Source organism: Trichomonas vaginalis, chromosome II (assembly GCF_026262505.1).
Source record: "Trichomonas vaginalis G3 chromosome II, whole genome shotgun sequence".
NCBI lineage: Eukaryota > Parabasalia > Trichomonadida > Trichomonadidae > Trichomonas > Trichomonas vaginalis.
Genome location: NC_067204.1, coordinates 44717 through 72610, shown reverse-complemented (window position 1 = coordinate 72610; position 27894 = coordinate 44717). Strand labels below are relative to the sequence as shown.

At 35.6% G+C, this 27894-nt stretch overlaps 17 protein-coding genes and 7 pseudogenes across 24 annotated transcripts, besides 2 other annotated features; 13 read left to right on the top strand and 11 right to left on the bottom strand.

The window, feature by feature from the left end:
• Positions 1 to 206: 206 nt before the first annotated feature.
• On the top strand, positions 207 to 880 carry TVAGG3_0457780 (phage tail repeat-like family; the record flags this gene model as incomplete). The annotated part of the gene is made up of 1 exon (XM_051234917.1): positions 207 to 880. A coding segment is annotated over one exon (674 nt), but the record flags the coding sequence as incomplete, so codon positions are not given.
• A 43-nt stretch (positions 881 to 923) lies between these two features.
• Positions 924 to 16682: a mobile genetic element.
• TVAGG3_0457770 lies at positions 1858 to 2399 on the top strand (annotated as a pseudogene). Its single transcript has one exon. A coding segment is annotated over exon 1 (542 nt).
• Positions 3586 to 3986, top strand: TVAGG3_0457760 (annotated as a pseudogene). Its single transcript has one exon. A coding segment is annotated over exon 1 (401 nt).
• On the top strand, positions 5019 to 5970 carry TVAGG3_0457750 (uncharacterized protein; the record flags this gene model as incomplete). Its single annotated transcript, XM_051234916.1, has 1 exon — positions 5019 to 5970. A coding segment is annotated over one exon (952 nt), but the record flags the coding sequence as incomplete, so codon positions are not given.
• TVAGG3_0457740 (DNA/RNA polymerases family) lies at positions 6074 to 6569 on the top strand (the record flags this gene model as incomplete). The annotated part of the gene is made up of 1 exon (XM_051234915.1): positions 6074 to 6569. A coding segment is annotated over one exon (496 nt), but the record flags the coding sequence as incomplete, so codon positions are not given.
• Positions 6991 to 7248, top strand: TVAGG3_0457730 (uncharacterized protein; the record flags this gene model as incomplete). The annotated part of the gene is made up of 1 exon (XM_051234914.1): positions 6991 to 7248. One exon carries the CDS (start codon positions 6991 to 6993, stop codon positions 7246 to 7248), a length of 258 nt encoding a protein of 85 aa, XP_051092738.1.
• TVAGG3_0457720 (uncharacterized protein) lies at positions 8018 to 8602 on the bottom strand (the record flags this gene model as incomplete). The annotated part of the gene is made up of 1 exon (XM_051234913.1): positions 8018 to 8602. The coding sequence occupies one exon, from the start codon at positions 8600 to 8602 to the stop codon at positions 8018 to 8020; it is 585 nt and encodes a 194-aa protein (XP_051092737.1).
• TVAGG3_0457710 (uncharacterized protein) lies at positions 8682 to 8891 on the bottom strand (the record flags this gene model as incomplete). Its single annotated transcript, XM_051234912.1, has 1 exon — positions 8682 to 8891. One exon carries the CDS (start codon positions 8889 to 8891, stop codon positions 8682 to 8684), a length of 210 nt encoding a protein of 69 aa, XP_051092736.1.
• TVAGG3_0457700 (uncharacterized protein) lies at positions 8918 to 9277 on the bottom strand (the record flags this gene model as incomplete). Its single annotated transcript, XM_051234911.1, has 1 exon — positions 8918 to 9277. The coding sequence occupies one exon, from the start codon at positions 9275 to 9277 to the stop codon at positions 8918 to 8920; it is 360 nt and encodes a 119-aa protein (XP_051092735.1).
• Positions 9496 to 10080, top strand: TVAGG3_0457690 (uncharacterized protein; the record flags this gene model as incomplete). Its single annotated transcript, XM_001284207.2, has 1 exon — positions 9496 to 10080. The coding sequence occupies one exon, from the start codon at positions 9496 to 9498 to the stop codon at positions 10078 to 10080; it is 585 nt and encodes a 194-aa protein (XP_001284208.2).
• TVAGG3_0457680 (uncharacterized protein) lies at positions 10109 to 10309 on the bottom strand (the record flags this gene model as incomplete). Its single annotated transcript, XM_051234910.1, has 1 exon — positions 10109 to 10309. One exon carries the CDS (start codon positions 10307 to 10309, stop codon positions 10109 to 10111), a length of 201 nt encoding a protein of 66 aa, XP_051092734.1.
• Positions 10790 to 11223, bottom strand: TVAGG3_0457670 (annotated as a pseudogene). Its single transcript has one exon. A coding segment is annotated over exon 1 (434 nt).
• Positions 11684 to 12133, top strand: TVAGG3_0457660 (uncharacterized protein; the record flags this gene model as incomplete). The annotated part of the gene is made up of 1 exon (XM_051234909.1): positions 11684 to 12133. The coding sequence occupies one exon, from the start codon at positions 11684 to 11686 to the stop codon at positions 12131 to 12133; it is 450 nt and encodes a 149-aa protein (XP_051092733.1).
• On the bottom strand, positions 12150 to 12569 carry TVAGG3_0457650 (protein of unknown function, DUF4108 family; the record flags this gene model as incomplete). Its single annotated transcript, XM_051234908.1, has 1 exon — positions 12150 to 12569. The coding sequence occupies one exon, from the start codon at positions 12567 to 12569 to the stop codon at positions 12150 to 12152; it is 420 nt and encodes a 139-aa protein (XP_051092732.1).
• On the bottom strand, positions 12605 to 13241 carry TVAGG3_0457640 (annotated as a pseudogene). The gene has a single exon. A coding segment is annotated over exon 1 (637 nt).
• Positions 14680 to 15213, bottom strand: TVAGG3_0457630 (annotated as a pseudogene). Its single transcript has one exon. A coding segment is annotated over exon 1 (534 nt).
• TVAGG3_0457620 (protein of unknown function, DUF4106 family) lies at positions 15894 to 16304 on the bottom strand (the record flags this gene model as incomplete). The annotated part of the gene is made up of 1 exon (XM_051234907.1): positions 15894 to 16304. A coding segment is annotated over one exon (411 nt), but the record flags the coding sequence as incomplete, so codon positions are not given.
• Positions 16683 to 16758: 76 nt separating the features above from the next.
• Positions 16759 to 27894: part of a mobile genetic element that runs on past the window's edge.
• On the bottom strand, positions 16941 to 17261 carry TVAGG3_0457600 (uncharacterized protein; the record flags this gene model as incomplete). The annotated part of the gene is made up of 1 exon (XM_001295083.1): positions 16941 to 17261. The coding sequence occupies one exon, from the start codon at positions 17259 to 17261 to the stop codon at positions 16941 to 16943; it is 321 nt and encodes a 106-aa protein (XP_001295084.1).
• On the bottom strand, positions 17394 to 17921 carry TVAGG3_0457590 (protein of unknown function, DUF4107 family; the record flags this gene model as incomplete). Its single annotated transcript, XM_001295082.2, has 1 exon — positions 17394 to 17921. The coding sequence occupies one exon, from the start codon at positions 17919 to 17921 to the stop codon at positions 17394 to 17396; it is 528 nt and encodes a 175-aa protein (XP_001295083.1).
• Positions 18722 to 18916, top strand: TVAGG3_0457580 (uncharacterized protein; the record flags this gene model as incomplete). The annotated part of the gene is made up of 1 exon (XM_051234906.1): positions 18722 to 18916. One exon carries the CDS (start codon positions 18722 to 18724, stop codon positions 18914 to 18916), a length of 195 nt encoding a protein of 64 aa, XP_051092730.1.
• Positions 19079 to 19654, top strand: TVAGG3_0457570 (uncharacterized protein; the record flags this gene model as incomplete). The annotated part of the gene is made up of 1 exon (XM_051234905.1): positions 19079 to 19654. A coding segment is annotated over one exon (576 nt), but the record flags the coding sequence as incomplete, so codon positions are not given.
• Positions 23810 to 25101, top strand: TVAGG3_0457560 (annotated as a pseudogene). Its single transcript has one exon. A coding segment is annotated over exon 1 (1292 nt).
• Positions 25142 to 26227, top strand: TVAGG3_0457550 (integrase core domain containing protein family; the record flags this gene model as incomplete). The annotated part of the gene is made up of 1 exon (XM_051234904.1): positions 25142 to 26227. One exon carries the CDS (start codon positions 25142 to 25144, stop codon positions 26225 to 26227), a length of 1086 nt encoding a protein of 361 aa, XP_051092728.1.
• On the top strand, positions 27022 to 27415 carry TVAGG3_0457540 (annotated as a pseudogene). The gene has a single exon. A coding segment is annotated over exon 1 (394 nt).

Sequence of the window (27894 nt, the reverse complement as noted above, 5' to 3'; positions counted from 1 at the left end):
CTTAATGGGTAGTCAAAACGATAGCCTTCATGCTTTACGGTATCTATCTCAAACTTTTGACCGACATTAGTAAAAAGTTCATCTAATGGTTTAGTTGTAGCAACTCTAGAATTTTCTTTTTCTATTGGAAGCATATTTTATCTATAATAAAAATGTCAAATGAAACAGCGTCTATGAGAGAAATACAACACAACCGACAACTCATTATGCAAGCTCTAAATAAGAACACAACAAACTTTTCAAACTATTCTAAGATATCTGAGTCATTGAAAGAAGGAAACTTAAAACTGACAATAAACCCAATGACAGATGAGTTTCTATTTCAAGACAATAAGAACAATACTGTCTGTATAAATCCAACAAAAGGAACTTTAAACGAGAAACCTATAAATGAACTTCTTTTGAAAGCAGATGTTGACAACAAAGCTGACAAAGAATATGTAGACGATGCAATAGCAAAAGAAGAAGAAAGAGCTAACAATGCTTATGCAACAAAAGAACATACTCATCCTGAACTAGCAGACAAAACATATGTTGACAATAAAATGTCAAGTGAAGTGACAAGAGCTGAAAACGAATATTCTAAAAAGACTCATATACATTATATTAACCAAATACCAAGTCTTAAGGAAACATTAGAGACAAAAGCAGATAAGACTCATACACATTCTATATCTGATATTACAAACTTACAAGAAACCTTAAACAGGAAAAGTGACGTTGGACATACACATACCATTGCAAATATTACAAACTTACAAGAAACCTTAAACAGGAAAAGTGACGTTGGACATACACATACCATTGCAAATATTACAAACTTACAAGAAACCTTAAACAGGAAAAGTGACGTTGGACATACACATACCATTGCAAATATTACAAACTTACAAGAAACCTTAAACAGGAAAAGTGACGTTGGACATACACATACCATTGCAAATATTACAAACTTACAAGAAACCTTAAACAGGAAAAGTGACGTTGGACATACACATACCATTGCAAATATTACAAACTTACAAGAAACCTTAAACAGGAAAAGTGACGTTGGACATACACATACCATTGCAAATATTACAAACTTACAAGAAACCTTAAACAGGAAAAGTGACGTTGGACATACACATACCATTGCAAATATTACAAACTTACAAGAAACCTTAAACAGGAAAAGTGACGTTGGACATACACATACCATTGCAAATATTACAAACTTACAAGAAACCTTAAACAGGAAAAGTGACGTTGGACATACACATACCATTGCAAATATTACAAACTTACAAGAAACCTTAAACAGGAAAAGTGATGTTGGACATACACATACCATTGCAAATATTACAAACTTACAAGAAACCTTAAACAGGAAAAGTGACGTTGGACATACACATACCATTGCAAATATTACAAACTTACAAGAAACCTTAAACAGGAAAAGTGACGTTGGACATACACATACCATTGCAAATATTACAAACTTACAAGAAACCTTAAACAGGAAAAGTGACGTTGGACATACACATACATCTTCTGAAATAACAGACTTAAACGTTAGCCTTGAAAATAAAGCAGATAAAACATATGTCAATGAAATATACCAAAGTTTGATAGGAACAAAAAATATTGAAACTATTGTTGGTGACTTTTCTGTCAATGAAGAAAATAAATATTTTAGATGGCAGTTGTACAGTCCTTAAAAATGGTACACGGTGTAAACTCATTCCGAAAAATAACAATGAAATGTATGTAAGCTATAAAAAGAATGATGGTACACAAGTTAAAGTTCCATTAGACAACAACTGCTACTTAAACTTATATGGAGACGAACAAAAGAAATATTTAAGAGTTTATGAAATGGTGGATATGACATTGCCTGACCCAGCTCCGGCACCACATTATTATGACTATGGAGATGACGACAGAACACCACATGTAGATGAACAAAAGCTAACATTATATTTAGATTATTATAGATATAAAAGATATAATGCAATAGAAAAAACGAGAATAGTATATTATTATACAGATGACAGAAATAAATATTATAGTCAAGATTTTACCTACCCTGAAAACATAAGATTATATTATAAAAAATATTCTGACACAAACCAGAAGAAACCTGAAATAGTTGCACTATATTTTAAGTTCAAAAGAGACAATCTCTTATAATATCTCATATGTTTGATTTAATGAACCCAGTAGGTTTATTTATACATCTATGGATGCAAGAGGTCCTCAAGTAATGTTTGGTGTTGGTGCATGGGAACAAATAGTCGACAGGTTTTTGTATTGTGCAAACTCTTCAAAGGAAACAGGTGGAAGTAAAACGATTTCAGGTGAAAATTTACCTGCACACAGTCATTACATAGATTTAAGTACATCTCAAGCAGGTTGGCATAAGCATAGATATTGGGATTGGTCAGGAATGACAAAAGGTAAAGGATATGATGTTAAAGACGACGTTAAGTTTGCTATAAATTGTTACTGGGATGACACGCAGGGAGAAGGAAACCATACACATTTCGTTTCAGGATATACGCAAACAACGGGACAAAGTAAAGAATACATGCCACCTTACATGACAGTTTACGCATGGTATAGAATTGCTTAGTCGTCATTTTCAACTTCTTTAGCATATTCGTCAGGAGTTGTCTTATATTTGTTAGGAACTGTCTTTGAAAGTATACCACCTTGAACTTTGACAAGTTTGAAACGAGGTCTGACAATAGTAGTTTTATCTTCTGCTTGCAGTCTGTACATTTTGCCATGTTTGCCTAAAACTTCATAATATTCTCTTGTATACTTTCTTCTATTTTTACGAACACGAATGTGAGTACCTGTCGAGTTCCCATTGTTGTCATAGTCAATAGTATTTTCATATGGGTCGCGTTTAGGTATTTCTATTTTTACTTTGTCACCTTTCTGAAGTTTGAAGCCCGGCATTCTTTCTTGTTTGTCTCTTTTGACTAAATTATTAAATATATAGTCTTTCTCTAAGTCAGGGTTGTTTTTCATTTCTTCGGGGGAGTGGTTTCCCAAACCTTTTTGTTTACGGTTATTGTAAATATTTAAAACTTGTCTCATCTTTGCCATGGAGAAGTGTCTATACTTGTCGTCATATGACATTTCATTTGCTTCACCACCTTGTGGTTGGTTTAAGTCTCTTAACATTTTTATACACCGTCAATGACACCAAGAGCAGAATGGTTTTGGTCGACAATGAAATATTGGTTTACATTTTTTGAACGCAGATAGTTTTTTACATCATCTGATTTGAAAGAACTTTCACAGTCAGATGTCAGTTTTGTTGGATGGTATTTGTCAACGAATATTGTCAAAGCTGCTAAGATATCTAAAATAGCTTTGGACTGTAATGGTATGGCTTCACAGTATCTTGTGTTTTGACCAACAAATATTAACCAGTATGGTGGTCCATCTTCTCTATACCTCGGAATGTTTTCCAAGATATCCATAAACCAAGCATTTGGTGTTGAACTAAAGATTTTTATCATGAGTGCTTTCTTTGTCGCTTTAGAAACATAGGGGTCCTTGTTCGGATTCGTCATTTTTTACCTATAAGAAATGGGTTTATTTGGCGCATTAGCAGGAGTGCATCTAGATTTTTACCCGCAGTGGGAACAATAGCCAGAGGTGCATTTGGAATTGGAAGGAAGATTTTGAGTACATTAGGTATACTGAAAGAGAAAGCACAACCTATTATACAAACTGTACAGAAAGGTTGGGATGTAGCACGAGATGCAACAAATCTTATTCCAAATCCTGAAACAAGAGGAAAAGTTCAAGGATGGATGGACAATGTAGGAAGACAAGCAGGAAACTATTATAACAAAGCAAATGACTACTATAACCAAGCAGGACACTATATGGACCAAGGTGAAAGATTCTTTAACAGAGGATATAACCATGCACAACAGTGGGTAAACAATAACCAACCTCAACCGCCTCAAACGTGGGGAATGTAAAGTTTTTTATTGAGATGAAATGAACAAATGCAGCATTGAGACAAATGAGTTCAAGATGGATTTGTCGGCTTCCAGCATTTAAAACCGATACCATATAGTCAGGCTCAGCATGTGAAACTGAATGATATTATTAAAGGAACCATCCCACCTCCACAACAACAACCAGTTGAAAACAAACCAAACTAAAATTTTTTACTGAGATGAAATGACCGAAGAAGTTGAAACGGTAGATTTGACACCACAAACAAAAAGTTCAGAACCATTGTCAAAACCTGTCAAAGAACTTACAGATGAAGAGAAAAATTCAATAATAGAAAGTGCCAGGTCTGGAAATACAAACCCTAACTATAAAGTCACTTTTCATAGAAATGGAACGGCTAGTATCTCAAAAAGAAACAGACTCTCACAAATAAAATATTGAAGTCTGAAGGAGCTTTCGAGACAACAGATGGAAAAGTTTACTTCACTGACCAACAGTTCATTATAGAACATCTCATTGACTTAGAGTCGAAATATTCTAAACTTTACAACAAACACAAAAAGTTGAAAGGAAAACAAAAACAAATGGCATATGATATTTATGAAGATGTTGACGACACAACTGTTCCTGCAAGTGAAGTAAAGTCAGAGGAACCGAAAAGTGACGAAAAACCGATAGAAGAAGAAAACCAAAAACTGAAGATAAACCAAAACCAAAGTAAGTTTTAGTTTCCAAACTAAACCAAGTCAACCTTCATTAGCTGGTATGGGTTGGCGTCAAAGACTTATGGCAGCAGGCGGTTATGTAAAGTAAAGAAAAAAATATTTTTTTATTTTTATAAAAATGCCCCCATATAGAATGGATAGAAAGTCTGCTAGAATAAAAGCAGAGTTACAAAGATATGGTTGGAGAGTTTCGAAGAATTTTAAATATAGGAAGGGAAGACCCATAAAAGTCTATGACAAATTGTCTGGTCTTCGCTACGAAATGGATTTGGAAACAGCACGTGCCAATTATCCAAACAGCTAGAGAGGTTAGAAGAAGAACGTCTTATGGACATGCCTTTCGATGTTAGTGAACCTCAAGTTGAAGGACACGACGGCTTTGCCAGATTCTACTGGAAACATGACGAACAATTGCATCCTTTGAGAAGGAAAAAAGGAAAAGGTGAAGACGCACATGCTCCCATGGAAAGAACAAGATATGCATATGAAAAGTATCGTGAAGTTAGAAGTCAAATTACATCTGGTCGAACCTTTACAGTAAACTTTGACGAAGGAAAGAACAAAGAAGGCTTCATGGGAGTACTTGCTGCAATTCAAGACGGAAATAAGAAAGGACACAATGTCAGATTGACCATAACAGATTTGGATGGTCACATTTACTATGCACATGGCAATGAACAAACAGCCGCAAAACTTCTTGACGCTTTCAAGACTACAAAGAGAGAACAAATGGTTGACTCCGACTCAGACATTTTGAATGCAATTGAAGGAATTGCAAGTGTCAAGTTCGAATGGTACCAACCTAACCCTCAAGCAGTCAGACAACATGCTGGATACTTCCCGTTCATAAATAAGTCTGACATTGACTTGACAAGGTATGGAATTTACAATTCAATTGAAACAATTGTCAATGAACCTTGCATTCTTACATGTCTCAGGAACTCTGGTCTTGTTACAGATGAGAAGATGAAGTATCTTGAGTCATGTGTGAAGACAAGGTACATTCTCAGAGGTCAATTGGCAAAAATTGCACCGTTGGCAAATGTCAATATCCGAGTCAACATACCTACAGCTAAAGGTTCTTCACATGACGACTATGTTGTTGACAAAGACTTACCATGGTTGAAGATTGTAATTGTCCACAACCACTTCATGTTGAACGAAAGTCTTACAAACCCATTCTTTGGTAAAAGTAAGTGCAACATTGTCAGAGCTGTAAACATTCTTTTCGAGAAAGGTTTGTTGGAACCAATTCCAGATGACAAGCTGACAGAAACTTTTGTACCAAAAGACGAAACAAACTTTTCATTGTTAGCAAGACCAAAAGTTGTTCCAGACAAAGTTCTAGTACAAAAGAAGTACACAGTTCCACAAGGGTTGGTATGTTCGGATACCAACCTGAACCAGAAGAACTTCCAATGAGGTTGCAAGAACTTCAAGATGCTATAAACAAACTTCCATTGAGACATCCAATTGACGTCAAATTGTATTGGAGAGCATCTGAGTTAGGTCAGAAGGTTTTATATGAAACAGGTTGCTTCGACGATGTTTATGAGATAACAGGAGAAGTTTCTCAGAAGATAAGAGACTCACTTGAATTTCCACAAACTGGACCAATTGGTTGCGACAAGTTCGACTCAGATGAAAAGATATACTATGTCGACCTTAACGCTGCATACATGAGGTTTGTCCAATATATTCCGACTGGAATTCCAAACGAAGATGGTGAGTTCCCGGGAAGGAACTATACAGTTGGAAAAGTCATACAACAACTGTATGATATTAGGAAAGCTTCAAACCCCAAACTTGCAATGACACTCAAATTGCTTATGAATTCGACATGGGGATATTCCATTAAGAAACCTCAAGAGATGAAGAGTAAACATTATGAGAAGGTCGACAACTTTGTTGAAAGGTTTTCTCCTTTTGTTTTGAAGTACGAATTCACTCAAGGTCAAAGTGGCTTAGTAACCACATTAAAACCTATTGTCGAACATTGGTCTTACCCTCAGTTCGCAAAGCAGTCCTTGACGAGTACAACAAATTCTTCTCCGAAGTCAAATCGAAAGTCAAGGTTTACTATGAGAACATTGACGCACTCATGACGAACGAAGAAGGATACAACAAACTCATTGAAATGGGTGTCGGTGAAAAGATGGGTCAATTCAAATTGGACAAAATTTTCACCGAAGTTCATGTCCTCTCCAAGCGTAAGTACTGGGGTGTTAAAGAAGATGGTGAAATAGTTAAACATTGCATGAAATAAAAAATTTATTTTTAAAAAAGTGACATTTTTTTAATGGCGTACATCCCTGAGCGCTTCGTCCAGTTCAACCAAATGTTGGTCTCGGACCCAGGCAAGAGATATTCCAAGCCCGAACTCGACCGTCTCTTCAAAGAATGGATTGAAGACTACAGAGGAGACGAGTGGTTGACAATTGAATTTGCTCGGGCTTGGAATTGCTACAGAAGGGTCTTAGACGTGGACCCAAGACTCACGTACAGAGGTTGGGATGTGGTCTTCACATTCCAAAATTGGTACGAATACCAAAAATAAAAACTTAAATTTACTTGGGGTTTCCCCCTAAAATAATTTTTTTTACTCTTAGAACCACTCGAGGTTCTCCTTACGGTTGTTGAGCTTGTCACCGTCAATGTGTCTGACCTTCGTCTTCTTGTCTGGATTTGGAACCCATTGAATTGCGACAAGCTTGCCCATGGAGATTGAACCGCGATTCCGAAGGTTAAGGTTCAAGTGTCCCAAGTTGTTGAGGACTGGGGTAAGAACCTTGCCTGTCTCCTTGTTGCGGATTTGGTATGGGTAGGGTTGGGAAATTTCGTAACCGTCATCGGCAACAAGGGTTGCCCATGTCGGCTTCAGGTTCTCTCTTCCTCTTCTTCTCTTTCTTCTCTCTCTTCTCTCCTCGACAATTCCTTCTTCAATTTGGTACTCACGAAGTACGGTGTTGCATGTTCTGTCCTTTCCGAGTACCTTCCAGATGGCGTCTATCTCTTCGAAGAAACGGTAGATGAGTCTGGCAAGGTCTCGGTTCTCTCTCTCGTAATTGCGCAAGGTTTCCGCGAAATCGTTCAGGCATTTCTCATTGGAAGCTTGGTTCATGAGGACATCGGCTTTGAGATTGGTCATCTCTGTCATAAGACTACTTTGGAGAGTCTTAATGGTGTTTGTCAGATGAGCTTTCAATTGGGCAATTTGAATTTGAATTGGGCGCTTGTCTGGCAACCTTGAAAGGACATCTGCCATTGTTTCGGCTTCGGTGCTTGTTCGGACATCGAAAAAATGAAGTGGTTTGAGAATGACGGTTTTACTTCAAAAAGCTGGTTATGACAGTTAAGTCATACAACAAGTTTAAAATAATATCTTGCTCTTCTTCTGAACGTTTGTTGTCTCTTCCGATAAAAGTTTCGAACATGAGAACCAAAAAACGTTTTTTGAGGAACCGAAAGAGTTCAGGCAAATTTTCATATTCTGGATATGTTGGGAGCAGTTCAAAACATCTGAGCTGACTTTCGGACAAAATTGGGACAATGTCAGAAAATTCATCTTTGGTCGGACTGCTTGAAGGTAAGTCCCTTACATGTAAGTAGCTCTGGTAAAGTCTTCTCATTTCTGCTAACTTTTGGAGTATAGCTTCGTAGTTTAGAAGTTTCAATTTTAATTGTCTTATTCCACTCTTTACTTCTAAACGGTAAGTATCCATGAGGTCAAGAGTAGCTTTGGTAGCTTTAAGTGGAGCTATCTGTTCCTTGACTTGTGCAATTTTGGTTGCAATTGTGGTTTGAGCTCCTTCAAGTTCGCCGTCTATGTCGTTCTCAACGCCTTCAACCATGGCTTGAAACTCTTCATCGGTCCATTGAGATTGGTGTGGGACGAATTTAACTTGCTTCATTCAAAAAATGAAAAAAAATGTTTTTACTCTAAACGTGCCATGTATATGGCTATAAGTGCTTTGTTATATGACTTCTTCTTCACACGAGTCTCTGGTAACTTGAGAGTTCTTGTTGGAGTTGGGTCTGGAATTTCAATTCTCTCTCGAGCGCGCATTCTCCACTGTCCTTCTTGCCACCATAAACTGTGTATTGACCGAACTTGCATTTACAGGAAGACCGGTCAATACAAGGTTCACAGTTGAAATAGTTGTACTCATACCTGGTGAGTACGAGTGTGAGTAAAAACATAAAAAAAGTGAGTTAAAATGAGATGTTTACTGAACTGGCTGAATGTCGCCTTCTGTAGTTATAAAGAATGGTTGACCAGAGAAGTGAAGGAGAGACTGAATTGCCAATTTCATATGGGGTAGGGGGTTCTCCTTGTTTGGTATTTTTATCCAAGGACGTTTGTTTAGGAACTTAACAAGAGCTTCTCTTTTGGCGTCCTTTATGCCATCGTAGGCTGTCCCGTCTGGTATTTGAATTGGAATTCCAGTCGAAGTCTCGAGCTGAAGTGTAGACCTTCCAGAAATAGTGATGAACTTGACCTTGGGCTTCATTACCTTGCGCAAGTAGTCTTTTACGCAGTCGTTAAGTTCAATGAGGTAAATTGCCACGTCAAGTCTTTCTTGCATTCCAAGTTCTTCCGTCCGACAGGAAAATATTTTCCCGACAAAGGGAAAAATTTTTCCTTCCGACAGGAAGAACTCTTCCAGTTGTCCGTCCGTAAACCATTCAAATTTTCGAAAATTGAGAACTTTTTGGTCGAACTTCAGAAAAAGTTTTTCCTTCCGACAGAAAAAGTTCTTCCATCCGACAGGAAAAATTTTTCCTTCCGACAGGACACAAACGGATGACTGACGTTCCTCTTCCTGAATGCCTTCCAAAGCCAGAAGAACCGAAAGCTGCAGAACCACAACAGTCTCCTCAGCAACCTCAGTTCCAGCAAGTACCTCCGAATTACTACCAATTTCCACCTCAAGGTTACTACCCACCACAAGGCTTCCCGAACTACCCTCCTCAGCCTATGCCTTACTTCCCCAACCCTTGGTTGTTCCAGCAAGCTCCACCCCAGCAATTCCAATTCCAATCTCAATCGAAGAGAGACCAAGACTTCGAAGAAGGTCTGAACCGCTTACGCAAAGAGTATGCTACAGCTCCAATGGAAGACGACAGGCTTTCAGTCTCTTCCCTCAAATCGACCGATTCGACTCGTACCACAGATTCGGTTCGTGACCGTGAAGACTACCTCAAGCAGTCTGAGAGACTCTTCATCCTACAACCATTTACAGTTGGAGCTCTCAAGAACATGCGCAATTACGAAGGTCAGACACCAGCTGGAGACCGCAAAACAGACGTACTCGCAAGAGCCGTCCAGCTCGTCAAAACAAAGACGGAGATAGTCGACTTCATACTTGCAGCTTGCCCTTACAAGTAAAAAAATAAACAATTACGAATTAAACTTTTTACTCTTTCTTTTCTGAGTTGTTTAGAGCTGGTTTCTCTTGTAGAAACCTTTCGTACTCTTCCATGGTCATGTAATTGCGAATTTGGTACGCAATTCCAGGTTCGTTGTTTTTGAACCTGATGTATGTAACGCTTCCATCCTCCTCAGGGAAGTAAGCTGCTAACATCTGACCAAGTTTTCTCGGTGACTCGGAGCTCATAAAAATGTCACTTTTTAAACGTTAAGTTTTTAGTCTTAATTTACCCTTTGTTTGTCAAGGTAGTATTGGAGTGCAATTTCTCCAAATTCTCTGTGTCGGAGTTCTTCAGCATTTTCCAAGGTGTACCTGGAGAACTCAAAGAAGTTGTCAAGAACATACTGCCATGCTGCTCTTCTGAGTTCGTCGGTATTTTGGAAGTGTTGCACCTTCGAGTCTTCGGACATGAAAAAAATGACACTTTTTCTATTAAACCGTTTTGGCATTTCTCATGAGTGAGTATAGTTCTGCCGAACCATTGGAAGAGAAGAAGTACCTTGCTGGCAAAAGACAAAAATAGTTGCCTTAGTTGTCATTGCAATTGTACTCGTAATTGAATTCATTGTACTTCTCTTCACGTACATAAAACTCAGCAATGGTATTTGCTTTAAGAAGCTACCATCTTACTAAGACTAAACACTTAGATTTTTCAAGCTTGACTTTTTACAATTTGAACTTTGTTTGCGTAGATATGAATTCTGAAAGAAGTATGAGGGTCTTGTATGACTTTGTACTTCTCCCATAGTTCATGTCTGTCAAACTTACCTGCCATGGACTCTTTCATAAGTTCCATGAAATCGTCTTCGGACAATCCGGGGAAAAGTATTATGTCAGTAAGTATTCTTTTAACATCCTTACTTAAACTCTTTGCTGTCTGTACACAAATGACAACTGAGATGTTAAAGTGTCTGAGCTTCTTAAGAATTCGACACATATCTTGTTCTCTGTTCTTTAACAAAGGATGAGAGGCGAAATCATCTAAGATAAGAAGACATCTATGAGGGTAAGTCTTCCAATCGTAAGATTGCAATTTCTTCGAAATGTATTCTATCTCTTTCTGTTTGTTTCTGAAGTGTTTTTTCTAATATTCTCTGCATTTCCTCATTAGGTCTTTAAACTTAGAATTTATATACTCATTTATAGCATTATACTTCAAAACTCTTCTTTGGTACTTCTTTATCCAATCTAACAACTCAGTATCCTTTATACATACTAACTTAGACTTCTTTATAATATCTTTGAACGAATTGACGGTTTGGTCAAATTGACCAGAAGTCGAACAAATAACAACTAACTCATAGAATGGGTTCTTCTCATCTAGTTCTTGTTGTTGTGCAGCCATTTTAAGATAAGTGAAAGTCTTACCGACCCAGGTGGTGCAATTAGACCTGTTATACCATTCTGAGCAAATAAGAACTTGTCATGTATAGGCTTTATCTGAGCATTTTCTAACTTCCTCTTGTTCTTGTTTAAAACATTCTCAAATTTCTTGTCAATGTCAGCAAACTTTTTTTCTAACATATTTTTAGAAAAATTAAAATTTTTATCTTTTAGAAAATGTCTAGCGATTTCGCTATCTATATTCGAGACAAACTTTTTGACAGCAAAACATCTGTCGACCATAAAATCTTACATAGTGTAAACAAGAAAGGTGAATTTGTTCTAAAGTTCTGTTTCTGGGAATATGACAAGAACCATAAAACATTACAAAGAGCAGTCTTAAAATTTGTCAATGACAGACTTGTTGACAGAGATGACGCCGATTGGAAAGATGAAGTCCAACAAAAGTTCTTAGAATGCAAAGAAGACACATGCGCTGTTCTTGAAGATGAAATAGAAAACAGAATAGATGAGCTATTAAAGGACAAAGAACTTTTACATAGATATGGTTCTGAGAAATTTGACATATCTCCACCAGAGAAGAAGAAGAAAGAAAAGAAAGAGAAAAAAGTAGAAGAGAAGAAAGAACCTGAACCAGTTCCAGAGAAAAAGAAATTTGACATGTAAAAATAAAATTTTATTTTTAGAACATTTCTGGGTCAATGTCAATGTTCTCTTCCTCTTTAGGAGTAAACACTGGCTTAGACTCTAATAGCTTTTTACCCAATTTACCTTGAACTTCTACAACTTTAGACTCATAATATTCATAGTCGTCTGTCTTCTTTGGTTCATAAGGTATAACAAGTTTGTATGCTTTGCCTTCTTTAAGGTTTGAGAACCTTCTGTCAAAACTTTCTTTGACTGTTAACAAACCTTCTATGTCTAAGTCTTCAAATTTCGCACCATTTTTAGTCACAATAGCAAACTTAACTGGTTCGATGTTCCAAACTTTGCTAAATGAAGACTTTTCAAAATGGTAGAAGTAAACATTCAAATATGTGAATGGGTCTAGTTCTTCTTTAAGTCCTGACATGTACTTGTTTACTGAAATATATTTCGTCATCTTTTCTATCGGATAAAAAATATTTTTTTTTAAATTTACTCAGAAAAATTTTTCTTTGTATATACACCATTCTGTACGTCTAAAAGACTTTTGACATTTGCCAAGAATGTTCGTTTAGACGCTGGCATATAACCATACTCTTGACAATATTGTTTATACGAATCGTACAATGACTTTTCATCTAAACACTCAAAGTCGCTTTCTTCTATGAACAGTTCATATACACTCTTGTTTGCTTCTAACAGTGTTTGTCTCTCTTCGGTATGTGGAATTTGTCTTGGATTGAACTTAGAAATATCTAATGTCATGAAATATGAGAACAAGTGGTTGTAAAAGTCAGATGTCAAAGTTTCTGCTAAGTCGTCAAAATATTCTGTATCTTGCATATGAGAATCTGACGTTCTGACAACTACATATCTTCTGTCAGAACTTTCTAACTTCATCGGAACAGCATTGTTTGAAACCATAATGAAGTTTGCAACATTTTCACAAACTCTTTGGTCTTTATACTTTCTTTCAACAACTCCAACTTTGTCTGTTATAGAGACTCTTCAAAGCATCTGAGTTCAAAACTTTTGTTGTATCTATACTTTGAAGTTCATTGCAAACTATAAGTTTCATATTCTCTATTGAGGAGTTAAACTTGCCACAGATGTTTTCTAAGTTTGTCATATTCGGATTCGAATAACCTTCTAACAGTTTTGCACAAAATATCTGTAAAGAAAGTATTCTTACCAGTTCCTTGTTTTCCAATTATAATGAGAGCAGTTTCATTTTAGCATTTGGATGTTTGTAAGATATTTGCAAACCAACATAAGATATACTCATAGACTCTTTCGTTTCCATTGCATATAATTTCTTTGACATGGTCTAACCAAGCTTCTATAATATTTTCTTTCCATTCTAACTTGTTCATATTTATATCCAGTGAAGAATAGAATAGAAGTTTGGAGAAGGTGTATAAAACTTTATACCACGAACTGAAAAATCTTCAAGTTTGACAATAAGATATCCCAAGCATCTAACATCTTCATGCCAACTTGTACGACTTTTATTTTCTTAAGTTTCTGTCTACATTCTTGTTCTGAAACTATTGTTGCTCTTGGTTTGTTAAAGAAAACATCCCATTCTTTCATGACATAACATTCTGGGGCAGAGTCAACATAAATGACTAAACGTTTCAAATTCTCGACTGCTTTGTTATAGTCTCTAAATGGACACATATTTCTGAATGCTTGGAAGTCATAAAAATCTGAAACATCTATTCTGTACATTTTTTAAATAAAAAATAAAAAAAATTTATTTTTTTATTCTCTGGACTTTGTTGTTCCATTTGTTGCATTTGTTGTTCTTGAGCTATTTGTTGTTGAAGTTGTTCTTGTAATACAATACTTTCACCAGTTGCATCTTCCAATTCGAAACTTTCTGCCGTCATTGACAAATACATAGGACATAAAAGTTTTACAGGAACAAAGTTTGCGTAAACTAATGTCAACGTTATACTTGCCAAAGTGTTTGAGTTCACTAAGGTTGAAAATTCTGCATTCGAATGAACAATAGGCAAACCAGCAGAGAAAGTATTGTTTATACCATAAGTATCTTTTGGTCATAATAGTTTCTGTCGACATTCGAATAACACTTTGAACCTAAGTTTGAAACAATATATAAGATTGGTGTGCTTAATGTCAATGGAATAGACATTCCTTGTATGACATCTTTCCTGTTATAGGAAACTGTTGGTAGTAAAAACCAGAAAATAAGTTTTTGTATTATAGCTCATATCGTTTATAGTAAACTCAGTCGGACATCCAAACATAATGAAACCTGCTCTAGTTGCAGCACATGTTACACCGTACTTAAAGTATTAAATAAGTCAACAAAACCTGTTGGTGGTATATCTGAGTAAGTATCTTCAAAAGAGTATTTTTTACCATTCACAACAATAAAGTCTTCTGGTGTCAAAAGAGCAAAACAGGCTTTAGTCGTCATTGTGTTTTAAGGTTAGTTTACAATATCGTCCTTGAGGACTTTGTAAGTTTGTTGTTATAGAATTATATGACTCAGGTTTTTAGTCGTAATAGTATAAACCATTATGTCTTCTGCCATTTACTTAGCAAATAAATTTTAATGAAATGTTGTGGTCGTCAAATATTTTTATAACGTCTGGGAAACTATATTTTAAGTTCAACGTTTCACCTCTTTCATAACGTATATCTTGTCAATGACATTATATGAAACACCACAGCAACCAATGTCGGGTTCTATTTCTTTGATGTTTATATCGTCTGCCTCTGTCAAAAGTTTCAATAGTTCTTTCAAAACTTCATGAGGTGCAATGACATATGAGTTCACTTTTACAGGGTTGTGTTCGACCAAGTTTAACATTAATACTTAAAGCTTGACAAATCTTCTCCTGAGTTTGAAGTTTGTCTTTCAGTTGTTGGTAGTCGTTTCGAATATCTGCAACAGAACTTAAGTCTCTGTTAACTTCAGGATATGTTGGTTCTTTTACAGGAACAATTGTTATACCATCTTCGTCTTCGTATGGTTTCCCCACTTCAACATCTCTGTCTTTGACATTGACAATAACACTTTGACTGTTTGTTTGAGTTGGTGAATTTAACTTCACATCTGCCACCGCCATTAAACCTTTTGAAACACTTACGCTTCTATTTTTCGGAAATGACATTTTACTTAGAATAAAAAGATGGACGTATTCGGATATCTTATTGAATTGAAGCAGAACAAAGTTTATACTCACAAACAATACAAATACATTGACAGAATAGTTCTTTACACAAAACAATGGAAAATGTTATAGAATAGCAATATTTGCTGAACCAAAATATTTTCATAAAGCAAAGAAAGTTGATATAACTGAAATGGTGAAAGTTCTTGAAGCAGACAAAAATATAACTTCAAAACTGACCGATATTACTAAAGGAAAGTTTATAATACAATATTATGTCAAAACTGGCGTACTGTCAATATTTGACGGAGAGAAGTCAGTTCAAGAACAACTTACTGACCTGCTGCCAAAATCTGCTCGATGGAAGCTGTCGTTATACCAATCTGAGGAGCCCCAGCAGGTTTCATCGAACGAATCTTCAAAAGAGCATCTTCCGTGAAAGTGCTATTGGTTTTGTAAACTTCTTTGCTCTCAATTCATCTGGACCGTCTCTGTCACCAGTATATTGTATTTGAACTGTACCAACAGTTGAAATACCACCCATAAAGTCTTCTGAGTCAGCAAATGGAATGCCAAGCCAAAAGTTTGAACGGTCTCCATTTGTATATTGAGTTTTTTTGACCTCCTGTATGAGTCCATACTTTCACATATGGCATAATAGAACTTTGCATTTCAGGGTTAATAGTTGTTGTGAAGTTGTTGTTAAAGTTCATAGCATCTAATGTCAAGTTGTATGACCTCATATCCTCAACTGTAGAATATTCTTCTCTTGGATAATATTTGCCATCTATGTTTATATGATATTTAATACCAGGGTTGTAGAAACAAGAATAGTCATTTATAGTTCGTCTGAACAGTACAAACATAGTATCTGCATGTTTCATTGCAGTTGTTAAAGCAATATCTGTTCTTGCACCTGCGGCTCCTGGATTTTGGTTTCCAACTTCACCTGCAAAGTCTTTGACAGATATTTGGTGTATAGGGAACATAAGTGGAACTGCAATATATTTGGCAGCTAAAGCATTTGAAATATCTGGGTCCAACATATAGACTGCAAGTCTGCTTTCTATTCTCTTGCATTCAAACTGTTCGCATGTGAACTTAACTGTGTCCCAAGCAGTATTGTTGTCTGCTGTTCCTGAGAAGTAGTAGTTTACTTCAGTGTTGAGGTTTGAGAAACCAAAGTCTAAGTCAACTTTCTCTTTGCACCATTTTCCAAATGGTATGCTGGCAGCTCCACCAGCTGTATCTGTAAGAGTGAATGGGTCTTGTGTTGGTGCAATGACTAAGTTATTTTTGCTTGGAGTAAGTTCAATAGAAATTTTTCCTGCCCAGTTTGGTAAGTATCTTAAGAACCTAAAGATGAGGAAAGATGACAAAGGAACTCTAAGTTTCAGTTTTACTTTGGTTACTGCTGCTGCAGTTTGTCCAGAAAGGTTAACATAAACTCCTGGAACGTTAGGGTCAAGTCTTCTTATTTTCTCATTGGTGGCATACTGGAGTTAGTATACAAGTCATGGGTACGGAGACACTGCGCGCCTCCTTACCCAATACTTGTGAATTTGACACTTTACAAAACCGTTAACGTATATTTTACAACACAAACGACAACACTAACTTAACCTTAAATATTTACAAAACCGCCAACCACTTCACCTCACTAATGTAAAAAATAAACGTTCTCACTTACAAAAGTATTGCAACTCCTCCCATTGCTGTGCTTCACATAACAGCTCATAATCTTCTGACTCACTTTCTTCTTCATATAGGTCAAAGTCACTGTCAAAATAAATGTTAGTAAGTTTTGACAAAGCTAATGAAACACGCTTACCGTTTGTATCATATGCTTGTATAAACTTTCCATTATGCTTGTAGTCATAAACGCTCAAACTAACTTTACCCTTTCTCCCTCGTATCTGATAGAATGTATTTTCACGAGGAACGAAGAACAAATTCTTGAACTCATGACCGTTGTAGTTTGTTATCTCAATAGTTTTCGTCATTTATATAAAAATAAAATAAAAAAATAAAATAAAAAATAATGATATCACCACCCTCACACGTATGAAAACATAGCACAAAAATAAATTTAGGTGAAGTGGTGAGATCTCACCTCTTTTTTCACCCTGTTGAATTCATTGCTTTATAACTCTCTTCCTTGGTTTCTTTTTAGTTGCTTTCTTCACGTCTGTCTCCAACTTGACTGTCTTTCTTCTTCGGCCGTAATGATACCAGTTACTTCCACCAGTCAATGGGTCAAATGGTCTTTCGTAAGGGTTTCCATACATTCCATAGGGACCATACGGAAGAACTACTGGTGGAGAAGAAACATTTTCTTTAGTTCCATCGAATCTATTTAAATGCATTGTTTCACCTTTCATCTGGTCATTAAAGTCTTTTGCGTGTTTTGCAAACTCATCGTCCTTTCCTAAAGCATTTTCTGACTCAGTCGCAACCAAATTGGATGCTTTATTTATGAGCCCTATTTTATTTAATCTTAACTTCTTTGCAACCCAGCCTCCAATCTTCCCTTTATTTGCATCTAATGTCTTCGAAACCCTTCCTCCACTCATTTTATTTACTGCGTCATAAGCTCCAAGTGCTTTTGCTCCAAATGCTAATGCTTTTGTTCCCATTGCGCCTAAAGCTGCCCAAGCTACCATTTACACCATATTAAAATCATCTCTCTTCAATATTATCTCATAAAAGTTCTCGTTACTGGAGAAAGTCAATGAAACATAAACGTTCTCACGGGCTTCGCCCTCACCGCTTTGCGGTCTATCTAACTTCTTTCTTATATCTCATCTATACGCTTCAAAATGTCTGAACAATTGCTAACATCTTCTACAACAGTTATTTCATCATGAATGACCTTCAAGAACAAGCTCATTTAATATGCTATTAAAATCATCTCAATAATGAGTCCATCCTTTCCGTCTTTGGTAGCACAACATCTTTCATTGAAGAAGGTTCGACAAGTCTTATGTTAAACTTACTGACAAAGTTTGTTATACTATAATGCTTCGGCGGCGAATACATGTAGTTTGAAAGACATAATATAGATTCTTCAGCAAATTCACTTATACTGGATTTTATAACAATGTTCTCACGAGACCAAATACCACCAATTGACAATCTTGTAAGCAATCCTGCTGAACCTTCTACTGTAAACGTCGATGGTAACATTCCACGAAGGTCATCTATTGACATCGTTGAGTCACTGTATTTAAATATTTTCTTAAAGCAATCGTCATTATCTAACCATGCAATAGCTTTGAAGTTTTCATTCGAATATACATCTGCTTCATTAAATGTAAAACCTGACTTCTTTGCAGAGATGACTTTAAAATCTATTGAGTTTGTTTCAAAATTATATGCTATGGTAACTTCTGAAGGTAATGGATGTCCTTCCGCAGTCAGTTGTTCTCTCACTACCGTTTGAAGCTTTGTGTTAAAAACTTTCATGTCATCTCCTGTATCTAAGTTCACATACACAGCAACAGGAAAACTATCTTGCTTCTTTGTTTCATCATTATACCTCAAAACATTAAAGTTCTTCAATAATATTGTTCTTCCTGCTGGAATACTTCGAACCTGTCTGATTTCAATAGCTTTCTCACCTCCTACATACTCTACCCAGTGTCTTGGATATTCATAAGTATACTGACTTTCTTGAATTTTGGTTGGTTTCATCATAACGTGTTCATAGTATATCTTTATACTCTTGTCAGTTAGACTCGGTGCTATGTTCTGAATATTTCTGACTTGCATTTTTAATGGAGATAAAATGAAGCATTTAATACATGACGTAGATGAAGACATGAATGAAACTACAGACAAACTTAACTCTTCTCTTATTCTTCCTTTCAGCAAAGATTATGAGTTCTGTTCAAATGGTGTTTATTTCTATTGTGGAAAGATGGGTTCAGGTAAGACATTTAACCTCATTCGTCATATACTCATAACAGAACGTTTAGGAAATGACTCATATTATGACCAAATCATTATATCAGCAACTTCAGACTCTATGGACTCAACAGCGAAAACATTTATGTCAAAAGTTCAAGCCTCTGTCGTTAAAGTTCCAGACAGTGAACTCATTGAATTTCTTCAACGTTACATTCGACGTAAGAGGAAATATTATGCCATCGTTGAATTTATACAGTCAGGAATGCAAAAGACTTCAGAAGAGATGGAAAGAATTATTGACAAACACCACTTACGTCAATACTCAGGAGTTTACGATATGAAACGACTTACAAACTACATTCTGTCAAAACTTTCAAAATACCCCTTCAAAAAGTATCCTTCAAACACTCTGCTCGTTTGCGACGACTTCGCCGGAAAAGGTTTAGTGTCAAAGCCTGACTCACCATTAGCTAACATCATTACTAAAGTCAGACATTACCACTTAACTGTAGCAATACTTATGCAAACATGGAGGTTTTTAGCTTTAAACATAAAACGTCTCATAACTGACTTCGTTATCTTTCAAGGTTTCTCACGCTATGATATTGAACTCATTTGGAAACAGTCAGGTATAACATTACCTTTTGAAGAAATTTGGGAAGCATATAAGTCTCTCATCTCTCCTCGTTCATACCTTGAGATTCATATCATGACTAATACCATTAAAGTCAAAAATATTCCATGGGAACGACCAACATTGTTTTAAAGTTTAACCTTCAATTGACTGATGGTAAACAAATTCCATGCATCTCTGTCGCCATTTCTGTTAATATTTTTGCTGTCATTCATATCATCCACTTCTCCATCCGTTAGCTTTTGAGGATATGCGTTAGAATAGCTGTTCTTAAATGAAGGCTTTTCACCTTTGAGAGCATAAACTCTATAACTTTCTGCATACTTTATGTTTGAACCTCCTGAGCCATCATTGACATAAATTTTTATAGGCTTCCACCCTTTGTTCATGTTCCTGCTTCTTCCCTTAGCTCTTTTGTTCAGTAGTTCTACATCTTTATACACAGCACCTGTCTCAGTGAATTCAACAATATTTTCATTCGTTAGCTTTACATTCAAACCCTTGTCGAGTATATTGTTCATTTCATACATATAAAAGGTTTTTATTCTATATGAAATGAGAAGCAAATCCATCTTAGCTGGTGCCGTTAATGTTCCAATTGAACCAACATCAAATGTTGACTCACGAACGACAAACAATATTGTCATAAAGAACTATAGTTCAGAGTGTTTGAAAGAACCAGAACCAGAGCTGAAATCCGTGAATTTAAACTCAGCTTCAAACGCTAACGCTACATCAGATGTTAAGTTAGAGTATCCACCACTGGACCAAATTCTTTCAAGAGAAGCCAACGACAACCCTTACACAAATGTTCAAACAAATCCTTCAGATAACGTAGACCATTACCTTCTTCAGTTATACCAAACAATTTTACTCAAAGACGATAAGAAGCTTTTGACAAATCTTATAAGCAAGAACCAAATAATTCTAACAAAGGAGGACCTTGAAAATGTTATCTCACGAATAACAGGAAAACAATGTGTCATTGACTATCTCGACCCTGAAATCGAATGCTGTGGTCAAACTCCACTATTCATGAAAATAGGTAACATCCGCATCATTGAAACACCAGGAACTACAGGAGTTGAGTTTAAGTATAAATATTCGAACGAGTATACAAAACTATCTACTGACTATAAGCTTTGTTTGAAATATGTTTTAGTAAATTAAAGCAGTCAGGACCCTCGGTCTTGGCGCTTTGCGCCGTCAGTCAAAAAATTTCAAGTTGGCAATTTGTAATATCTGTCCAAAACTTCTTCAACAGTATCGAACTCATCTTCATAATGCAAACCTAATCTTATTGACTTGGTGCTGTTTTCACTAACACAATATTTTTCTGTTCTCTTGACTGACATAACTAACTCATTTGTTTCATCAAACAGCAACAACCAAAGTTCATGACCTAATACATAACATTTCATACTTTATATATTTTTAGCTCTGAGTTCTCTTGTAAGCTGTTGCATTTAATATTTTCTAAAAGTCAACTTCAACAGTCATTCGCACTGGTGCCTTCAGTTCTACAGGCTCGCCTTGAAAGTCAACTAGTCTGAATTGCATGTCTTTCAAATTATGAGGACTAAATGCGAACCCATTTACCTAAATGAGTTGCTATGACAGGAACGTTTGGAATGAACATTGAATTTACTTCATAACAGAAAGATTTATACTCTACTGAACCTTTACTATTAACTCCTGAAATGCCTGTGACATTAGCTTATTTTAGACTCAATGTATAAACAATTGCCATAACATACGTATGGAAACAGATTTCATCTCAATCGTTTTGTCAACACTTTTCAAAGGTAGTTGCATATGGTATGCTCCTAAAAGAAGTTGAACTCTATGACTCATTCGTGTTATCTTGAACTCTTTCTTGCTACTGAACTTCAATGTTCCCTCAGAAGAGAGTTCGACATCTATGTTGTCAATAGTTTCTTCATTTATGAGAGTATCTATGACTCCAGCAATTTTATCTATTCTATACTCTGCTCTGTTAGGAAATGTTATAAAACTTCTTTTGTCATCTATTTCAATCTCTATGAAACCTGTTTCATCTGTTATGACAAAAGTTGCGATAGTATTGAAGTCAACAACTCTGAAAGCAAGTGCTTCATTCTGAAGACCTAAGTTTGTTTGAAGCTTTACTGTTCCATATTCGTTTGGGTCTGTACTTTGCAAATAGAACAACATTTTATTCTCATTAAAATATGACTATTGCTGCATATGCGTATGAAACAAATGAAGCAAGAAGAGCACATGAACTAGTAAACGAAAACTCAACTTTAACCATTGAAGGCAATGATTTAGTCATTGACGATGGAAAAACTAAAAAAAGTCATTGATTTCGATACTTTTAACACTTATGACCCATTCATTACAATAAGTAAAGTTCCTATCATAAATGATGGAACGGTGCAATATATAAATTCTACAGTAGATGCCTCATTAGTGAAAGTATTAAATGTTCTCATTGAATTGTTAAAGAGCTTTCGATTTGACGACAACATTAAATGCCTAAAGAATTTAGTCATGAATGAGAAACAAATTCTCGGCGTTGCTGGTAGCAGTAATGATGTACACCTTATGACATTAGAATATTATAACGAACATAAAGATGAACTGAAAGGAGAGAAGGGTGACACTGGACCTCAAGGACCACAAGGAATACAAGGAATTCAAGGACCTCAAGGCGAAAACGGTTTGGATGGAAAGGATGGAAAGGATGGAAAAACTGCTAAATCATGAATATGGAACCTTATAAATACTGGTTTAACAGCTGTTCATATGGAGTTCTTCAATACCAAATCGGAAAGATATGGGCAGTACTTGGTGAAGAAGTTTTAGATGACGTTAAAAATGCTTTGAACTTCATTTCAAATGGTTCGGATACTATTAAAACTTTATTCTGGTTGGATGCAAGAAACAAGGAGTCAAATAGATACTGTAAGACGTATAGCAAACAATGCACGTACGGGATTGGATACTTTACGAGAAGCACAAAATACACTAAAGGAAGCAAATGATATTCTGGCTCAGTATCAGACATTGCATGAAGATTGGCTTAAAGGTATTGACAAATCTTTAAAAAATCACAGTCAGTCTATTGCTGACTACAAGAAAAGTATAGATTTTTTACATAGTGCTATGGACGTACATGATGGAAGCATAAGGAACTTACTTAATGCTAACAATAACTTACCAGGAACTATTAAAGCATTTATAAAGTCCTTGTGTAAAACCTGGTGCTCTAACATTTAGGTCTTTGAGAGCAAGATCATTGAAGTCAAGAGATGCAGAAACTCCAACAGAACCTACAGAAGGAACTGAAACAACAGAAACTCCAGAAGAACCACCAAAACCAACAGCTAATGAAATATTGTTCGATATTTTCCAAGGTACTCTGTTCTCATTGCATACATTCAAGAAAACTTAAGAAAGCAGACTTGACTTAGGAGATGATGAAAGTTCTGTATATCTTTCGTTCCAGTTTCAAATAGCAGAACTTTTGAGACAGATATGCTTAATGTATGACAACATCTCTGATTTCACAAGATATGATGACGACCATGACCCCCAACACGGTGAAGAAGAAGTTTTACAAACATCCATTAAGACAGGAAAGGTTTTAACACAAAGTCTCATTATTGACACCAAGATGGCGAAGTGGACGTTCTTCAAGAGCTGAAGAAAAATACTTCTGAAGGAGGTGGTGGTAGGCATGAACTTGAAATAAATGAGATAGAAGAGAAATTAGCCGAAAAAGCAGATAAAACCATGTTCATTATATAAGTTCAGACGAACAGATTATAACGGACTACCATGGATATTTAACACAGGATGAAGAAGTGAAGACGAAAGATGTTAATGAAAGAAGATATAAATTCATTCGTGCTAAAGGTTATGACATACACTGTACTGTACAGTATGACACAGGTAAAGCACCAGAAACATTTGGTTATAACAATGAAATTTATGCTTCATACTTCTTTGTTAACGGTGTATTAGTTGAACCAAGATTTACATTGAGAGTTAAGGCAAAAATAACTTTTGAAGATGCTATTAAAAGTAAAGCAGAGAAAGAAGAACTTGACGCAACGAACAAAGTTTTGAAATCTCATAAACACAATATCTCCGATATAAATGAACTTCAGGCTACGTTAGATAAAAAAGCAGATAAAGAACATACACATAAATCCTTCACTACTGTGAGAGCAGACGACATAATATTGAACTATACCCTTGGTTCAAGTGCACCTTTAGAGAATCCAAGTACAAGCGTAAAAGATACACTAAACTCCTTAAATAACAAATGTATGAATATCGAAGGTCATGTCAGAAACTTTGAAACACATGAACTACCAGCAATGTTAGATAAAAAAGCAGATAAAGAACATACACATAACTCCTTCTCAACTGTTGCTATAGAAAGTATTGAAGGAACGGTTGGCAGAACTGGTGGGGATGCATTATATTATAAACCTCCTAACTTTCCACAAGGTTTAACATCGAATGAAAACATAACAACGAAGAAAGAAATTAGCTGTAAAAATGTTTATGTCATGGATGATGAAAATAATGTTAAATTCACTGCTCAAGATTTATATGATAAGAAAGCCGACAAGAACCATACACATAAGTCCTTCACTACTGTTAGAGCAGACGACATAATATTGAACTATACCTTGGTTCAAGTGCACCTTTAGAGAATCCAAGTACAAGCGTAAAAGATACACTAAACAATTTAGATAACAGTTGCAGGAATATCGAAGATCATGCCAGAAACTTTGAAGCATATGAACTACCAACAATGTTAGATAAGAAAGCAGACAAAACAGAGCTTCAAACATTAAAGACTGAAATACTTCAAACATTATATCCTATAGGCTCTATTTATACATCAATGAATTCAACAAATCCGGCTGATGTATTCGGTTTTGGTACATGGAAGCAGATTGTAGACAAATTCTTATACTGTGCTAGATATTCAAAGCAAACAGGAGGTTCGAAGAAAATTAAAGAAGCAAACTTCACCGCACACTCATACAGGAACTACAAACACAACAGGTAGTCATTCACATTCAATAACAAAAAGAGGTTATACAAATCTTGCAGCAGGTTCGGATAGACAGGGAATGCATAGATATGATATTTCAAGTGACCCAGTAGATTCAAGCGCAGGTATTTTCTGTGGAACCGCAGGAAATCATTCACACACTTTCACAACAAATCCAACAGGCTTGGGTGCAGATTATATGCCACCATTTGTGACTATATTCGCATGGTACCGCGTTCAATGAACGCGCTTGAGCCTAGAATAAAATCTTTAACTTTACATAAATGAGCTTGAAAGAAGTATTCGAACAACATCCATGGAGGTCATTTAAGAAGTTCAATGAAGCTGCAAAGAGTTGGGGATTTACTAACAGAGCTGAAGTGAAAAGGTTCTTTGACAAAAATGTTGTACATCAAACAAAAATAAACCCTTACGACTACTTTTTACCAATTTACTCCAACACTCCTGACGCATACCAATTTGACACTCTCATTCAAAGCAGAAAAGGAGGACATAAACCATTCCTCATCTTCATTAATGTTAACACTCGCAAAGCATATGCATATCCAATGAGGAATAAAGGAACTCGTGAAGTGTTAAGAGTTTTACAAAAGTTTGTAGCAGAACATAGCCCAAGTACTTTAACATCAGACCAAGACAGTGCATACCTCAGCAATGAAATCACAGATTTTCTCATTAAGCATAACATAACTCACTACACTACTGAAGACCATAACCATAACATACTCGGCATCATAAACCGCTTCATAAGAACGCTCAGAGATTTAAATCAAGAGCGAGACTTTACCGAAGAAACAATGAAACATTTTCTCGAAGTATATAATTCCTCAACACATTCTACAACAGGACATACACCAAATTCAATGACACAACAACAAGAAGAAAAGTATATACAAAAGAAACGAAGCCAAACACAAAATATCAGAAATTCAACACAATTTACCCTCATTCCTGGTACAAAAGTTCGTGTAGTTCTTGACGACAAACCGTTGACAAAGAAACGTTTAAGGTTAAGTAGAAACTATTATATCGTAGACTCTACGCAAGGTAATGGATATCTTATAAAAGCTGCTGACGACTCTATTGCGTTTTATCCTCGACATAAATTAGTCGAAAGTAGTAATGGCAAACTTGCTGAAACCATTGACGAAGCAAAGCGAGGAGTGGTTATTGAAATACTTGGCTATAACATAAACGATGACACTTATAAAGTAAGATATGAAGGAGGTGTTGAAGATGTTATACCATCTAAGAACTTGAGAGAGTCAAAGCCAACACATCTGGGACCATTAGAGCGGGAGTACTGGAAAGACAAAAATATGCCAGAAAGAATAAGAAAATTCTTCTAAACTTTTTCATTAGATGTAAATCAGACATGAATGAGAACAGTCATGATATCATTAATGGTACCATTTATTTTTGTCATAAATGACCAAAAAATAATGTTTATGTTAGCATGTTAGATCTAACACGTTTTCTAACCACTTTTCTAACATGGTCTAAAACTCTCGAAAATCATGAATTTTTGACATTTCCTTATGAAAGAAAAATAACGCTAATTTTTTTTCTAAGAAAATTTTTATCTTGTATGTAAAGATATGATTTCAACAATCAGCACAACAACAATTCAAACAACTTCACCAAACTCTTTAGTTATGAATCCTACGTCAATGTTAGTAGAGATGAAAAGCTTCATTCCTTCTTCATATACTTTTGAGACAGAAATACAAAGAATTAAGCAAGAACTTTTAACAAGTAATTTAGACTGTAGTGCGAAAGATGAAACAAATGAACAGTATCTTTATGACATGCAGGACATTATTGACCATTTACCCAAATTGCCTGAAATCCAACAACAAAAGCTCACTATTCATGAATTCGATGAAATAGAAGTGAAAACAACTGACTCAGTAGAAATAAAGAAGTTCATACGTAAAGTAAACTATGAGTTTCTAGGATATCATTGCAACCATAAAGTTATGGACAAAGATTGCGACATGGTATATAAGAACATCTCTGACATATATAAATCGGAGGAGTTTAAGACATACGACAACTTTGTTTCGTTAGTTGCTGAATGTGTATGGCAGATAAGAGATAAAGATAAAAGATGTAAAATATGGAATGAACAAATCAGACCTACATATTCTGAGTTAAAGAAAACCATTGACGCCTTAGTTGTTTTAGCAGGTAAGGTTTCAGAATATAACGCAAAAATGAATCCGCAATGTTCAAAATGTAAAGCAGCAATGAGGAAATATAACTATTCAGTAAAAGAGATAGAACGTATGAGAAACGACTATGCTGACTTAAAGAAAGAAGTAGAGAAACCAGCAGAAGATAAAATGTACATGTTAGCATTTCTGAATAAAAACTATCCAACTGCTGACGATTTCCTATTATCTGATGTCAAGAAGAAGTATAAAGAAACTTTCGGCATTGTTAAAATTTTTGATGTACTAAAAGAAGAAATAGAAGCTACAAAACTGTTTAAAGTCATGAACCATCGCAACATATACCATGTAAAACGCTTGTAAATAGTTATGTTAGAAAAGTGGTTAGAAAACGTGTTAGATCTAACATGCTAACATAAACTTTATTTTTATTTATTTTTTTTATCTCATATGTAAAGACAGTAATGACAAACATTGAGTTTGAAACAGTTAGAAAGATAGACAATGACACCAAAGTGGTTAGAATTGGTGATTTAAACGTAAGATACTCAAAGAAATACAACAAATATTCTTTGTCAGACATTATAACACCATCTGAAAAGAAAACAAACCACTGGGTCTAACCATAACAAAACTATTGGTATAAGACTTTTGTCGATGAGATATGCTGTAGTTCCATAGAATCTTACTGATATCATAAGCTCAGGATTTCTTGTCAAAATTTTCTGAGTTGAAGCATTTCTAACCCAGTGGTTTGTTTTCTTTTCAGATGGTGTTATAATGTCTGACAAAGAATATTTGTTGTATTTCTTTGAGTATCTTACGTTTAAATCACCAATTCT